Here is a 17034-nt window from a genome sequence, read left to right as displayed (position 1 = left end):
AGGAACATTACTAAAATAAAAAAACACAAAATAATCATTTTATTTAAAGTAAACCTATCTGACTTTAAGCTGACGGCAGCAACGGACGCTGATGTCACCATTCTGTCACTTAGTGGTTTATATGCAATACTTTAGGAGGACTTGCATCTTATTCCTCTTGGCGCTATGAGAGCACTACCAATGTATAATTGATAGGAAGCTCCCCCTGCCATTTAGCCGCTTATTGAAAGATTTCTCCCTATGTTCAGTAATATCTATAAATTTGTAATTTAGCAACATGAGGGCATTGGATGCCTTAATAATAGTCCCCCGATGCAGTGCATGGCGTAAGAGGTAATTCTGACATCAGCATGTGACTACTTAATGCCGAGGAATACAATACCTTTAAAAAAAGCCATCTCGAAAATGTAATTGCCACTTGCTCTGCAACCAATACAATCTTTGTCTAAGCAGCCATTTCAAGCTCACTACAGAGTTCAATGAGCAAGGTCAGAAAAATATCCATTCCCTGCCCTTTTTTATGATCATCATGATGATTTTTTTCAGTATGTCCTCAGTCCTGATAATCTTGAGAAATAAGCAAATTTCCTCTTCAGAGAAGTAGAGAACTTGAGCTCGATCGCCACCTGTTGGAAATAGCAATCCTAAATGTCAATATCGACCCTTTAACAAGCCTTGTCCTATGACTTAGGCTCGTTAAAGAGTCGATATTGACTTTTAGGATTGCTACTTCCAATAGCTGGCACTAGAGTTCAAGATCTCTTCCTGTCTGAAGAGGCAATTTGCATATTTAATTTCCCAGAGGAGCATTGCATGACTTATAAGCCTCCTTACACTGGCATGTCACTCTCCACAAGGAGAAACATTACACCTTAAACTCCAGAAATGTGAGCATTCAATATACAAATGACTTTAGGATCTCTTTATAAACTTTGCATATCACTATTTGTGAGTGATCATAAGTAGCAAATATTAACAATTGAGTGGCAAATAGATTAATATACAGGTTTATGATATCATACTTTACAATATATCTACATATCCTATAGTGTCCAATATGATGGAGATTGAATCTACTCCACGTTAGATTTGTTCATTCAAGGATTCAGAAAACGAATAAAGCTTTCTCATGTTTGAAAGCACTTCCTTTGATGCATTGGGATGGAATAGTCCATTGTGGGTGAAACCTCCTTTTGTACAGATGCATCCAAGGATTGTTATGTGTCATTGGTAAAATCAATCAAATTTCCATCGGTGCTTGTTTCACCAAAATCTGGTAAAAAATAAGTTGGCATGGAAAGGTTCTCTTTTCTAACAATAGTCCTTGTTGTCCATCCTTGGTTGTTCAGGTCCAGCACAAGTTCTTGCTCTGATGTTTGTTCAGTAGGGGTTTTACTGCTTGAAAATTCAGTATTTGGTTTATCATTTGTATTAGTGTTTAACCAATGAAGAACATCCTTAGCTTTATTTGGTTCATATTCACCACCAGCAAATTCTTTAAGCTTTTCGTCCCTGTAGGCCATATTAGTTTTGGGGTATGTTATACCGCGTTCTCCACTTTTTGCAACCTTTCCTTTGTCCTTCTCTTTTTTGCTATTGCGTTTGACTGACTTAGTGTCTATCCTCCCAGATTCATTTGATAATGAGTTGGATTGACTGAAGCTGGAGAAGGAACCATCATCTGATGAACTATCATTGATGGTGTCTGTGTAATATTCAGAAATAGTATTATGTGATAGGCGTTCTGATACTGGTACTTTTGTTGGACTCATCACTGCGTCAGTTGATAAATAGTCTGGTACTGTAATTCTAATTGGTTTTAACAGAGACATTACATGCCTGAGGTTCAGTTTATGGCTTGTGTTGTCTCTTTTGGCTGGAGTTGTCCACTTTGGAGGAGGAGCTGAATCTTTTATATCACCCTTGTATGAAATCTGACTTGACTCATCTACAGGGAACCTGTTGTAGAAAGTATAGGTTTCTTCTGAATTAGAACTATTGAGGCCTTTATAACTTGTATTGTTTAGTTGTTTTCTAGAACTGTCTCCATCAAATTTATAGTCTTGACCATGGTGATGATATTTATAGACATTTTCCATTCCATCTCGTGGTTGATAGATGTTAGAAAAATATGTCTGCTCAGGGCTAGTCACAGCCACAGTAGTGGTGAAATCTGGAGCTATAATATTGATGGGTTTAAGAAGAGACATTGTATGTTTTAGATTTACTTTCTGATTAGGATTTTCACTATTTTCCCATGTTAACAGCTTTGGATCAACTTTAGTAGCATCAAAATCCTGATTTATCTCGTAAACAAAACGCTTTGATTCATTGTCTCTCATTGACTTAGGGCTTTTGAGTTTAGGTACAAGAGAATCGTTATATGTTTCATTCTGTAACTGGCCTACAGCTTTATACCTACGTACTTCGACATTATACTTTTCCTGAAAACGTCTTAGCGCTTCAGTCACAGTGCTGTCTGGGGCTTTAATGTTAACTGGTTTCACCAGAGACATTACATACTTGAGGTTCACATTTGGGTTAATATTTTCTGTGTATTCCCATGTACCACTCATTGTTAGAAGTAAATCAGAATTCATTCCACCACCCTCATCTGAACTGTTATCTTCTCCATTATCTAAGTCATCATCAGATGAAGTGCTGTTAGACAGTATTTCTTTATATCTTTCATGTTCTGTAGGTTCTGAATGAGGTGTTTCATAGTTTGAATCTTGAGGTTGAATTTCAACTCCTCCTTGCTGTTTGATATACTCTTGATTATATGGATAGTATAATTTCACATCTGTCACCGACTCTGGAGATATGATATTAATAGGTCTTACTAGAGACCATGCATGCTTGAAGTTCACAGTTGGACATACATTTACTTTGGATGTCCATGGTTCTTGCTTTGTTTTAAATAAATCAGATTTCTTGATATTTTCTTCAATGGAACATTGATCATCATCATCCGTTGTTGATTCTTCTTCGGATGAACTTGTGTCATAAACTTGCTCACGTTTACTATCATTGATAACTATAGTGGACGATATACAGTCTCTGTCTTCATGGTTTGTACTACTAGTTGTATAAAACTGTTTCTGTGAAGGACTTCCAGATGATTCAGTTACAGAGTAGTTTGGCCCTACAATATTAATAGGTTTCAGCAGAGAAATTACTTGTCGAAGGTTCACCTTGGGGTTTTCATCTTTTCTTGTCCATGATGGCTGTTTTGTTAAAAGCAAGCCAGGATTCACTGAAACTTCCTCATTGGAACTGTCCTTTTTAGAATAATTTGATGAACTACTTTCATAAAATGTCTTATTGCCTTCTCCATCATTTAGCGGGAAAGTAGGACTTTTTTTAATGTTCTGTTTTTTATCATATGACTTATTTTCTGCATCACTAGAATAGCGGTCTTCCATTCTGTGCATAGGATATCTCGATATACTACCTGAGAAAAACTGTGATTGCAAAGGATTCTTTCCTAGATCACTCTTCGGAGATTCTGGAATTGTAACATTAATAGGTTTTAAAAGAGACATTACATGCTTGAGGTTCACTGTGGGGCTAATATTTTGTTGGTTTACCCAAGTTTCTTGTTTTACAAGTGAAACCGAAGGAATTATAAATCCATCATCTAACCGGTAATCCTCCTTTGATTCATCATCTGATGAACTGCTGTCAGAAGATGTTTCCTTACTTTCTATATAGTCTGTTGGACTTGGGGATGAAACAAATCTGTTTTCATGTTCTTCATCTTCACTTGTGTGTTCTGGAAATTTAGAAATGCTTCCTGGGAGAAGCTGTATTTGTGAAGGTCTACTTATTAGATCAGACTTTGGAAATTCTGGAATTGTGACATTAATAGGTTTTAAAAGAGACATTACATGTTTGAGGTTCACTGTGGGGCTAACATTTTGGTGGTTTGCCCAAGTTTCTTGTTTTACAAGTGAAACCGAAGGAATTATAAATCCATCATCTAACCGGTAATCCTCCTTTGATTCATCGTCTGATGAACTGCTGTCAGAAGATGCTTCTTTACTTTCTATATAGTCTGTTGGACTTGTGGATGAAACAAATCTGTTTTCAGGTTCTTCAACTTCACTTGTGTGTTCTGGAAGTTTAGAAATGCTGCCTGGAAGAAACTGTATTTGTGAAGGTCTGCTTATTAGATCAGATTTTGGAGATTCTGGAATTGTGACATTAATAGGTTTTAAAAGAGACATTACATGCTTGAGGTTCACTGTGGGGCTAACATTTTGGTGGTTTGCCAAAGTTTCTTGTTTTACAAGTGAAATCGAAGGAATTATAAATGCATCATCTAAACGGTAATCCTCCTTTGATTCATCATCTGATGAACTGCTGTCAGAAGATGTTTCCTTACTTTCTATATAGTCTTTTGGACTTGTGGATGAAACAAATCTGTTTTCAGGTTCTTCATCTTCACTTGTGTGTTCTGGAAATTTAGAAATGCTTCCTGGGAGAAGCTGTATTTGTGAAGGTCTACTTATTAGATCAGACTTTGGAAATTCTGGAATTGTGACATTAATAGGTTTTAAAAGAGACATTACATGCTTGAGGTTCACTGTGGGGCTAACATTTTGGTGGTTTGCCCAAGTTTCTTGTTTTACAAGTGAAACCGAAGGAATTATAAATCCATCATCTAACCGGTAATGCTCCTTTGATTCATCGTCTGATGAACTGCTGTCAGAAGATGTTTCCTTACTTTCTATATAGTCTGTTGGACTTGCAGATGAAACAAATCTGTTTTCATGTTCTTCATCTTCACTTGTGTGTTCTGGAAATTTAGAAATGCTTCCTGGGAGAAGCTGTATTTGTGAAGGTCTACTTATTAGATCAGACTTTGGAAATTCTGGAATTGTGACATTAATAGGTTTTAAAAGAGACATTACATGTTTGAGGTTCACTGTGGGGCTAACATTTTGGTGGTTTGCCCAAGTTTCTTGTTTTACAAGTGAAACCGAAGGAATTATAAATCCATCATCTAAACGGTAATCCTCCTTTGATTCATCGTCTGATGAACTGCTGTCAGAAGATGTTTCCTTACTTTCTATATAGTCTGTTGGACTTGTGGATGAAACAAATCTGTTTTCAGATTCCTCAACTTCACTAATGTGTTCTGGAAGTTTAGAAATGCTGCCTGGGAGAAACTGTATTTGTGAAGGTCTGCTTATCAGATCAGATTTTGGAGATTCTGGAATTGTGACATTAATAGGTTTTAAAAGAGACATTACATGCTTGAGGTTCACTGTGGGGCTATCATTTTGTTGGCTTGCCCAAGTTTCTTGTTTTACAAGTGAAACTGAAGGAATTATAAATCCATCATCTAACCGGTAATCCTCCTTTGATTCATCATCTGATGAACTGCTGTCAGAAGATGTTTCCTTACTTTCTATATAGTCTGTTGGACTTGGAGATGAAACAAATCTGTTTTCAGATTCCTCAACTTCACTAATGTGTTCTGGAAGTTTAGAAATGCTGCCTGGGAGAAACTGTATTTGTGAAGGTCTGCTTATCAGATCAGATTTTGGAGAATCTGGAATTGTGACATTAATAGGTTTTAAAAGAGACATTACATGCTTGAGGTTCACTGTGGGGGTAACATTTTGTTGGTTTGCCCAAGTTTCTTGTTTTACAAGTGAAACCGAAGGAATTATAAATCCATCATCTAAACGGTAATCCTCCTTTGATTCATCGTCTGATGAACTGCTGTCAGAAGATGTTTCTTTTCTTTCTATATAGTCTGTTGGACTTGTGGATGAAACAAATCTGTTTTCAGGTTCTTCAACTTCACTTATGTGTTCTGGAAGTTTAGAAATGCTGCCTGGGAGATACTGTATTTGTGAAGGTCTGCTTATTAGGTCAGATTTTGGAGATTCTGGAATTGTGACATTAATAGGTTTTAAAAGAGACATTACATGCTTGAGGTTCACTGTGGGGCTATCATTTTGTTGGCTTGCCCAAGTTTCTTGTTTTACAAGTGAAACTGAAGGAATTATAAATCCATCATCTAACCGGTAATCCTCCTTTGATTCATCATCTGATGAACTGCTGTCAGAAGATGTTTCCTTACTTTCTATATAGTCTGTTGGACTTGTGGATGAAACAAATCTGTTTTCATGTTCTTCATCTTCACTTGTGTGTTCTGGAAATTTAGAAATGCTTCCTGGGAAAAATTGTATTTGTGAAGGTCTGCTTATCAGATCAGATTTTGGAGAATCTGGAATTGTGACACTAATAGGTTTTAAAAGAGACATTACATGCTTGAGGTTCACTGTGGGGGTAACATTTTGTTGGTTTGCCCAAGTTTCTTGTTTTACAAGTGAAACCGAAGGAATTATAAATCCATCATCTAAACGGTAATCCTCCTTTGATTCATCGTCTGATGAACTGCTGTCAGAAGATGTTTCTTTTCTTTCTATATAGTCTGTTGGACTTGTGGATGAAACAAATCTGTTTTCAGGTTCTTCAACTTCACTTATGTGTTCTGGAAGTTTAGAAATGCTGCCTGGGAGATACTGTATTTGTGAAGGTCTGCTTATTAGGTCAGATTTTGGAGATTCTGGAATTGTGACATTAATAGGTTTTAAAAGAGACATAACATGCTTGAGGTTCACTGTGGGGCTAACATTTTGTTGGCTTGCCCAAGTTTCTTGTTTTACAAGTGAAACTGACGGAATTATAAATCCATTATCTAAACGGTAATCCTCCTTTGATTCATCATCTGATGAACTGCTGTCAGAAGATGTTTCCTTACTTTCTATGTAGTCTGTTGGACTTGCAGATGAAACAAATCTGTTTTCATGTTCTTCATCTTCACTTGTGTCTTCTGGAAATTTAGAAATGCTTCCTGGAAAAAAATGTATTTGTGAAGGTCTGCTTATCAGATCAGATTTTGGAGAATCTGGAATTGTGACATTAATAGGTTTTAAAAGAGACATTACATGCTTGAGATTCACTGTGAGGCTAACATTTTGTTGGTTTGCCCAAGTTTCTTGTTTTACAAGTGGAACCGAAGGAATTATAAATCCATCATCTAAACGATAATCCTCCTTTGATTCATTGTCAGATGAACTGCTGTCTGAAGATGTTTGCTTATCTTCAAAATCATTGGTTGGTCTTGTAGATGTCAAATTGTTTTCATATTTTGGATAGGATGACTGATATCCAGGTTCTTGAAGTCCTTCATCTTCCATTTTCTTTTCGAAATCTGGAGCTATGATACTGATAGGTCTAAGAAGAGACATGACTTGTGGGAGGTTTACTATAGGTCTAGTATCAATGTTGTGTGTCCAAGATTCTTCCTTTCTTGTAAGCAAAACAGGAGTCATTTTAACCTCCTCATTGGAACTGTCATCATAGTCCAAATCTGACCCATCATCTGATGAACTACTGTCAGTAGACTTCTTTCCTTCCCTATCATATATGAGAAGAGTTGGAGGTTTATTGTTTTGTTTGTCTTCTGGTTCTACTTTGAAATCTTCTGTACTGTGCCCTGGATATCTAGATACACTGGTTGGGAAGAACAGTATTTGTGAAGGTCTTTTCACTTGATCAATAGCAGTAGATTCAGGAATTATTATATTAATAGGTTTTAAAAGAGACATTACATGTTTAAGGTTTACTGTAGAAGTAGGTTTTTCCTTTTTTGACCAAGCTTCATGTTTTGTAATTGAAACATAAGGAACTACACTTCCTTCATCTGAACTGTGATCCTTCTTTGATTCATCTTCTGAAGAACTGCTGTCAGAAGATGTTTGATTATCATCCAAATCTATTGTTGGTCTTGTGGAAGATACAAAACTGTCTTCATATGTTGGATTTGGTGACTGATTTCCAGGATCTTGATACTCTTTAAGAACAATATCTCTTTCTTCCATTTTGATGTCAAATTCCGGAGCTATGATGCTAATTGGTTTTAGAAGAGAAATGACTTGTTGAAGATTCACTGTAGGTCTAGTATCAATAGTGTTCGTCCATGATGCTTGCTGTGTTGAAGACCAGCCAGAATTTAGTTTAACCTCCTCATCTGAACTGTCATCATAATCAAAAGATGACCCCTCATCTGATGAAGTGCTTTCTTCCTTTATATCCTTTGGTGGTCTTGATCCACATGGGTAAAATGTATCCTGTGAAAGATTTCTTTCTACCTCACTTACTGTAGATGGGACTATGATGTTAATAGGTTTCAGTAGAGACATTGCTTGTTGAAGGTTCACTGTAGGACTAGTATCTGTTTTGGTTTTCTGTGGTGCTCGCATTGTTGGGAGCAAAACAGGATGTAATCTAACTGCCTCATCTGAACTATCATCATAATCAATCGACCCGTCATCTGACGAAGTGCTGTCATAAAATGTCTTTTTACCTGCTGCATCCTTTGTGGGTTGATTTTCAGGAGCTTGATTAGAATAATTGTCCATATTATATTTAGGATATCTTGGTAAAACAAAAGGAAACATTTGCTTCTTTGTTGGACTTTTTACTATGTCGTATGCTGTAAATTCTGGAACTATTATATTAATAGGTTTCAGCAGAGACATTGCATGTTTAAGATTTAATTTATAGCTGTTGTTTTCTTTGTTTGCCCTTATGATGATTATAGATTCCTTTTTGGAGCTGTGATCATCATCAGAACTACTGGATCCATCATCAGACAAACTATTGTCATATAAGTCTTGATCACTGAACTGACTAGAACTATTCGAGAAATCTTCATAATGGTTTTTAGCTATCTCAGGTTCTGTAGATACTGGAACAATAAAGTTGATAGGTTTCAATAAAGACATGACGTGTCGGAGGTTTACTGTAGGAATAACATGTTCTTTACTTGTAGATCCTACTTGCTGTGTGGAAACATATTTCACTATAATATCCTCATCTGGAAGCCGATCTTCTGCATCCCAAAACTCTGAATCATTGGAAGAAATGCTGTCTGAAAAACTCCCTTTAGTTTTCTTGGGAATGACAGACGGTGTGATGTTTTGATAATGGTTATCTGTATTCTCCATTTCAGTTGCTGGAACTATGATTTTAATAGGCTTTAGCAATAACATTACACTTCTAAGGTTGACTTTAGGGCTACTCTCTTTATCACTTGCCCATGTTACTGTCTTTGAATGTGAATTACTTGTGGAATGGACATTTTTATGTTTAACCTTCACAATTTCAGGTGTGTCACTTCTCTTTTGAACTTCACTACGTGTGGGTATCTGAGTGTCGAGATCATACGGTTCATCTTTGTAGTAGATTTCTCTTTCATTATATGTAACGTTCTCATATTTACTACCATCTGGTTCTTCAAAATCTGAATCACTTCCAGAAGACTTTTCTTTGGGCACATGCATGGGCAACCTACTACCTGCGCCATTTGATGAGTGCCTCCTTGATACATTTTCCTCTGAAAAACCTTCATTGTCATACGCCTCATCTGAGGTCTTCTTCTTTGAGTCTTTGGATTTGCAAAGTTTCCTCCATAACGTTTCCAAGTAAGGTCTAAGAAACACACCAAGTACAAAGGCACATATAAATGAGATGACTACAGAGAGGACAACTGCCCGAGTGAAATCTTTGTCTGTTCGTATTCTGGCGTTCAGTTGGGACACATCACGTGGCCTCCTTATAGGTGTCTCTGCTTCTATCTGGAAATGTACCTGGTACACAATTCTTTCCATGCCAGCAATGCAGATATAAAGCCCTTCATGAGAACGGTCAGGATTTGTTAGTATGAAGTTATTCATTTTGTCAATGTAGTGGTTTGTTACAGTGGGTTCTCCTGAGATAATACCTTGAGGTGTCCACCAAAATGTTTTCTTGCATCCTGCAAAACACAAACATACAAATACATTCAATCATACATTTTTACTTTTAGAAACTTAAATTAGATTATTTTACTACTTTCCAGCTTTCTTCCAATTATTTAAAAAAAAAAAAAATCAATTTTCCCTTTTGAGCAATAATACTTGTATTCTGCATTATGAATTAAAGGAACCTGTCACCTGAATTTGGCGGGACTAGTTTTGGGTCATATGGGCGGGGTTTTCGGGTGTTTGATTCACCCTTTCCTTACCCGCTGGCTGCATGCTGGCCGCAATATTGGATTGCAGTTCATTTTCTGTCCTCCGGAGTACATGCCTGCGCAAGAAGATCATTCAGGAGAGGAGAGAAAGAAATGACAACCAAACCTATACAGGTCCTTCTCAAAAAATTAGCATATAGTGTTAAATTTCATTATTTACCATAATGTAATGATTACAATTAAACTTTCATATATTATAGATTCATTATCCACCAACTGAAATTTGTCAGGTCTTTTATTGTTTTAATACTGATGATTTTGGCATACAACTCCTGATAACCCAAAAAACCTGTCTCAATAAATTAGCATATCAAGAAAAGGTTCTCTAAACGACCTATTACCCTAATCTTCTGAATCAACTAATTAACTCTAAACACATGCAAAAGATACCTGAGGCTTTTAAAAACTCCCTGCCTGGTTCATTACTCAAAACCCCCATCATGGGTAAGACTAGCGACCTGACAGATGTCAAGAAGGCCATCATTGACACCCTCAAGCAAGAGGGTAAGACCCAGAAAGAAATTTCTCAACAAATAGGCTGTTCCCAGAGTGCTGTATCAAGGCACCTCAATGGTAAGTCTGTTGGAAGGAAACAATGTGGCAGAAAACGCTGTACAACGAGAAGAGGTGACCGGACCCTGAGGAAGATTGTGGAGAAGGACCGATTCCAGACCTTGGGGAACCTGAGGAAGCAGTGGACTGAGTCTGGTGTGGAAACATCCAGAGCCACCGTGCACAGGCGTGTGCAGGAAATGGGCTACAGGTGCCGCATTCCCCAGGTAAAGCCACTTTTGAACCATAAACAGCGGCAGAAGCGCCTGACCTGGGCTACAGAGAAGCAGCACTGGACTGTTGCTAAGTGGTCCCAAGTACTTTTTTCTGATGAAAGCAAATTTTGCATGTCATTCGGAAATCAAGGTGCCAGAGTCTGGAGGAAGACTGGGGAGAAGGAAATGTCAAAATGCCTGAAGTCCAGTGTCAAGTACCCACAGTCAGTGATGGTGTGGGGTGCCATGTCAGCTGCTGGTGTTGGTCCACTGTGTTTCATCAAGGGCAGGGTCAATGCAGCTAGCTATCAGGAGATTTTGGAGCACTTCATGCTTCCATCGGCTGAAATGCTTTATGGAGATGAAGATTTCATTTTTCAGCACGACCTGGCACCTGTTCACAGTGCCAAAACCACTGGTAAATGGTTTTCTGACCATGGTATTACTGTGCTCAATTGGCCTGCCAACTCTCCTGACCTGAACCCCATAGAGAATCTGTGGGATATTGTGAAGAGAAAGTTGAGAGACGCAAGACCCAACACTCTGGATGAGCTTAAGGCCGCTATTGAAGCATCCTGGACCTCCATAACATCTCAGCAGTGTCACAGGCTGATTGCCTCCATGCCACGCCGCATTGAAGCAGTCATTTCTGCCAAAGGATTCCCGACCAAGTATTGAGTGCATAACTGAACATTATTATTTGATGGTTTTTTTGTTTGTTATTAAAAAACACTTTTATTTGATTGGACGGGTGAAATATGCTAATTTATTGAGACAGGTTTTTTGGGTTATCAGGAGTTGTATGCCAAAATCATCAGTATTAAAACAATAAAAGACCTGACAAATTTCAGTTGGTGGATAATGAATCTATAATATATGAAAGTTTAATTGTAATCATTACATTATGGTAAATAATGAAATTTAACACTATATGCTAATTTTTTGAGAAGGACCTGTACATACTAAATAGAATGAATATCAGAGGATTTCAAAGGGAATTTGTCAGCAGGATTTCACCATGTAATCTGAGAGCAGCATCATGTAGGGGCTGAGGGAGGTAAGTTTCCCATAAACTACGCTTCTTGAAGCTAATTACAACATAGAATACACATCCCTTTTATACTTTACTCCCAATGCTGTGTGCAGAAAATAAGAAAGGGGAGAGAGGAGGGTGAAAAGGGAAAATCAAAACAAAATAAGGAAGAAAGAAATTTGATAACATAATGCATACAAACATAAAAATATTCTATATCAAGTACTAAGCACAATAAAAACATGCAAGAAAGAAACAGACTTAAATCATGTCGGTCATTTAACCCTTTCGTTCAAGGAAGGATGACACAAAAAATAAAATAGATTGCTGGAGTAAAGGTGTACTGAACGGGAACTATATGTGTAAACACTGCAGTATGTGCAAATATATGTTTTCAGGTAACCAAATTAAATTAGGCAGGTCTGTTCACAATATTAATCACTTTTTCACTTGCCAAAGCAAATATGTGTTACGCTGTTATTTGTGATCAAGCGAGATTTGACATAGGTGACATTATTTTTCCTCTACGTAAACATTTTAGTGAACATGTTCGTTCCTTGACCTCAGATAAAGGATCTACCAGACTTATTGCACACATGAGAGCCTTAAGGTACCGTTACACTAAACGACTTACCAACGATCACGACCAGCGATACAACCTGGCCGTGATCGTTGGTAAGTCGTTGTGTGGTCCCTGGGGAGCTGTCACACAGACAGCTCTCTCCAGCGACCAACGATCAGGGGAACGACTTCGGCATCGTTGAAACTGTCTTCAACGATGCCGAAGTCCCCGGGTAACCAGGGTAAACATCGGGTTACTAAGCGCAGGGCCGCGCTTAGTAACCCGATATTTACCCTGGTTACCATTGTAAAAGTAAAAAAAAAAACAGTACATACTCACATTCTGATGTCTGTCACGTCCCCCGGCGTCCACAGGGTTACGCGCTGCTGCTCAGAGCTTCCTGCACTGAATGTGTCAGCGCCGGCAGAAAAGCAGAGCACAGCGGTGACGTCACCGCTGTGCTCTGCTTTACGGCCGGCGCTGACACAGTCAGTGCAGGAAGCTCTGAGCAGCAGCGCGTAACCCTGTGGACGCCGGGGGACGTGACAGACATCAGAATGTGAGTATGTACTGTTTTTTTTTTACTTTTACAATGGTAACCAGGGTAAATATCGGGTTACTAAGCGCGGCCCTGCGCTTAGTAACCCGATATTTACCCTGGTTACAAGTGAACACATCGCTGGATCGGCGTCACACACGCCGATCCAGCGATGGACAGCGGGTGATCAGCGACGAAATAAAGTTCTGGACTTCTAGCTCCGACCAGCGATATCACAGCGGGATCCAGATCGCTGCTGCGTGTCAAACACAACGAGATCGCTATCCAGGACGCTGCAACGTCACGGATCGTCGTCGTTCTCGCTGCAAAGTCGCTTAGTGTGAAGGTACCTTTAGTAATCCTAACTGCATGCGGTTCCCAGGCTTGTGGTCTGAACCGGCACCTATAACGGGCGCTAGAACCTATAGGGTTAAATGACCAACATGATTTAAGTCCAATTATTTCTTGAATGTTTTAATTGATAATATAGAACATTTTTTATGCTTGTATACAGTATATTATGTTCTCAAATTTCTTTTGTACTTACTGGGCTTTGATTTTCCCTGCTCTCTGACCTTTTTTCTTTTCTGCACTTAGAATTGGGAGTAGAGTATAAAAGGGGTGTGTATTTATGGTGTAATAAGCCTGAAGAAGCGCAGTTTATGAAAAACCGCTATCGCTTACTTATCTCCCTTTGTCTCCTCTCCTCATGTGACGGCCATAATAAAGTGCGGCTTTTTCTACATATCAGGGGTGAGTGCTGCTTTCATTTAGTTTTTCATGCTGGTTTTCTTACAATTTTGTGCTGCTTTATCTCAGGCTGAGCACCACTGTATCTGGTAATCTGCAATTAATGTTTGCCTGAATGCATTCCTGGAGGGTGCGTTAGCAGTGCCAGCATTTCTGCTTTTCATTTTTTATGTGTTGGACTTTGACATTGCATGCTAGGGCACGGCAAAACACACCAGGAGAATACGGAAGCAAATTTGACTATTGCAGAAGATATGGCAAACAATGCAGAAGCACTAATAAAAGGTCGTGAGGGACCCCTATTTTTTCGAGAGAGTTGAGGGTCGTGGTGTTTGCAGATGATATTTTGCTGGTAGTAGCCGACCCCAATAGGGTCTTACACCCTCTTATACAGGAGTTGGGGGATGTGGCAGGCTTGTTGGGATACGATATCAACTGGGATAAAACAGATGCGATGATGTTATGTGGCCCCTTCAAACCTTTATGGGCATCAAGATTCTCATGTCAATTTACTAATGATTCATTGAAATACCTGGGAGTACAGGTGACAAAACACCCAGCTAAATTATACAAAACCAATATCAAATTATACCTCAAAAACTTAGAATCTATATTAGCCAAATGGAAAGATTTTAACTTGTCATACCTAGGCAGAGCCAACCTAATTAAAATGTCAGAGTTTCCACGTCTCCTCTACCTCTTCCACACTCTCCCAATTTATTTAGTGCCTAAAGAGGAGAAGCAGATCAATTATCCATATCGCTCATTTATCTGGGAGGGTAATAAACCTTGCATAGCTTTTAAATTACTCCCAACAACTAAAAGGGAATGGTGGGATAAACTTTCCTGATATTAGACACTATAATCTAGCATCGCTGTTTCGGGTGGTGGTGAACTGGCTGGGAGAGACATCTCATTGCACGTAACATGACTCTCACCCTGTCTTTTACCAATGGCATTCTCAGGGTTTAACATCTATTAAATATTGAGTCCACTTTGAGGAGTGACGGATGTACTCAATGGAGGAGCTGCAATGTAAGTATCCCAACGCCATATTCCTTCCCTTCCAATACTTGCAAGGTAAAAGTTATGTAACAAAAGTTTTAGCACATCTCTCTGAACACAAATTGACAGTATCTCTGTTCAGATGGTTTACCAAACCCAATTCTAAGAATTGCCATTAACTATAAATTCATTCACGTAGCCCTAGAATATGAACAATCCCAATTTCCATTAACAAAATAGCGGATTGAAGACTCCAGCCTAACTTTCAACATTATTCTGAAAGCTTTAGACCAAGTCCATAAATTTCTCCCTTCAGCTCATTTCCTAGAGATGAGACTGAAAATCTGCCATGGATTCTACCTAACCCCACAAAAGGGTCATAGAATGGGGCTGTACACAACTTCCAGGTGTTTTAAATGCCATTCCCCAGAAGCCAAAATGTTTCATTGTCTGTGGACATGCCCAGTCATTAAGCCATTTTGAGAGAGAATACCGCAATTTACCACTACACATCTGACAAATGTTGCTCCTGATGAACCCTTATGGCCATATTTGGATACGTAAAACCAGACACATACACCTGCTCACCAGGGGCCCTTAAACTATTGCACTTGGTGGTGGCGGCTGGTCCTAAGGCCATTTTGCAGACGTGGATCCACGACCATGCCCCTCCCTTCAAAATCTTCTTAGAGAAACTGTTGTTTCTGCTTCAGATGGATTAAGTCGAGGCCTCTTTGCATAAGGAGGGAAGGGTACAGGCCTTTTTTGAAACTTGGGAAAACTTCATCTCTGTGCTCCCACAACACATCCGGAGTGACGTTGTGACTTGTTTCCGGCCGACGATCTTGTATCAGGTGTGGCTATTATTGAGGGATATACCTATACAGCGATGTCCTTGGGCAATCCGCTACGAAGAGACACTGCTAGGTGTTGGAGGTGTACTTTGGTGGGTCCTGAGCTCAACGCTGGACACATATGCTGAGTATCTAATGGGTAAAAATTGTACCTGTTTCTGTCATACTTCCCTCTTCCTTTTTCCTCCCCCTTTTCCAGGTTTGTGTTTGTTTTGTCTTACTGTCCTGTGTACCAATACAACCTCCAATATAGAGGTCTTGATATATATGCTTTAAATAACGTCTGCATTGCTGTATGTATGTAATACAAAATTTTTAATTCAATAAAAACAAAGTTTTTTTTAAAAAAAAAAAGGTCGTGAGGATGTGGAGACTTTTTCAAACAAAGAGGAATTGCAAATTTTAAGAACAAAAGCATTGGAATTTCGGGTAATGACTCTAGCAGAAAAAAATAAATCTGATTATTTTGGACTGCAAAGTCCTTAAAAATTATACTGTGACCGCAGAAGATCTCCACGTGGATTAAGAAAATATAAAGAAATCTCGTAATTTCAGGATGAAACGGATTTTGTTGCAGAGTGGATGGAAGCACATGTGGGGTTTTTGTCGGAATTAACACAACTCATCCTAAGAGGCACTGAAAACGAATAGACTATGATAAGAGGAACTAATCAAAACCAAAATGGAGTGTCTGAGATTCAATACAATACCATTCTCAAAAAAAGGATAAAAAGCTGATTGGGGTAAAAGCTGAAGTTAAAGAAAGAAAAAAATACACATTTTTGCATAACAAACAAGATTTTTTTTATTCTAATAAGATCTTTCAATGGAAAAATAATCAACACAAACACACTATAAATAGGAAAAAAATTACAGGAAACCGGATATTTGACCACTGACTCAGGATCCAACTCTAGAACTACAGAGGATTTGTCTCGCTCTATTCAAAAAAATGGACGTCACAGATGTGAACTGTGGCAGACGAGATATCCCTTTAGACAATCCATTAGAAACGCAAACAAGTCTCTTAAAGGTGTTAAATTGTCATATATATTCTGTGCAGCCTTATAAGCATATCGATAATATACAATCTTCTGTAAATATAGTGACACATCGCTGGAATCAGAGTCTCTGTCTCTACAACATGCTGCTCTCAGATTACATAGCAAAAACCTGATGATAGATTCCCTTTAAACCTCTGACTTTATCATTTTCTATGTATATAAGAATGTTAGTAATAAAAGTATCTATAAGTAATTTCCTTACATTACACTATTGGTTTGTTTTTTTCTTCGGTAAACAAGGTGATTCAGTTGCTACTTTAGCCCGAAAAATTTCTGTAACTTCTAAAAGACATGGTCGGCCGTTCTGAAATTTGGACTGTACATACTTTGGGTCATGAGAAGTGCGAGTGCAATGAACCACA

At 38.4% G+C, this 17034-nt stretch overlaps 1 protein-coding gene across 1 annotated transcript in view; it reads right to left on the bottom strand.

The window, feature by feature from the left end:
- Nucleotides 1-709: 709 nt before the first annotated feature.
- The window catches only part of LRRC66 (leucine rich repeat containing 66), a 34217-nt gene continuing 17892 nt past the window's right edge, over nt 710-17034 (bottom strand). Inside the window, exon 5 of the mRNA XM_077279784.1 lies at nt 710-9841. Within this exon, the coding sequence (XP_077135899.1) occupies nt 1218-9841 (8624 nt within the window). The 3' untranslated portion in view covers nt 710-1217. The remainder of the gene's footprint in view (nt 9842-17034) is intronic.

This window comes from Ranitomeya variabilis, chromosome 1 (genome assembly GCF_051348905.1).
Source record: "Ranitomeya variabilis isolate aRanVar5 chromosome 1, aRanVar5.hap1, whole genome shotgun sequence".
Lineage (NCBI taxonomy): Eukaryota > Metazoa > Chordata > Amphibia > Anura > Dendrobatidae > Ranitomeya > Ranitomeya variabilis.
This window is presented reverse-complemented; position numbering and strand designations above follow the sequence as displayed.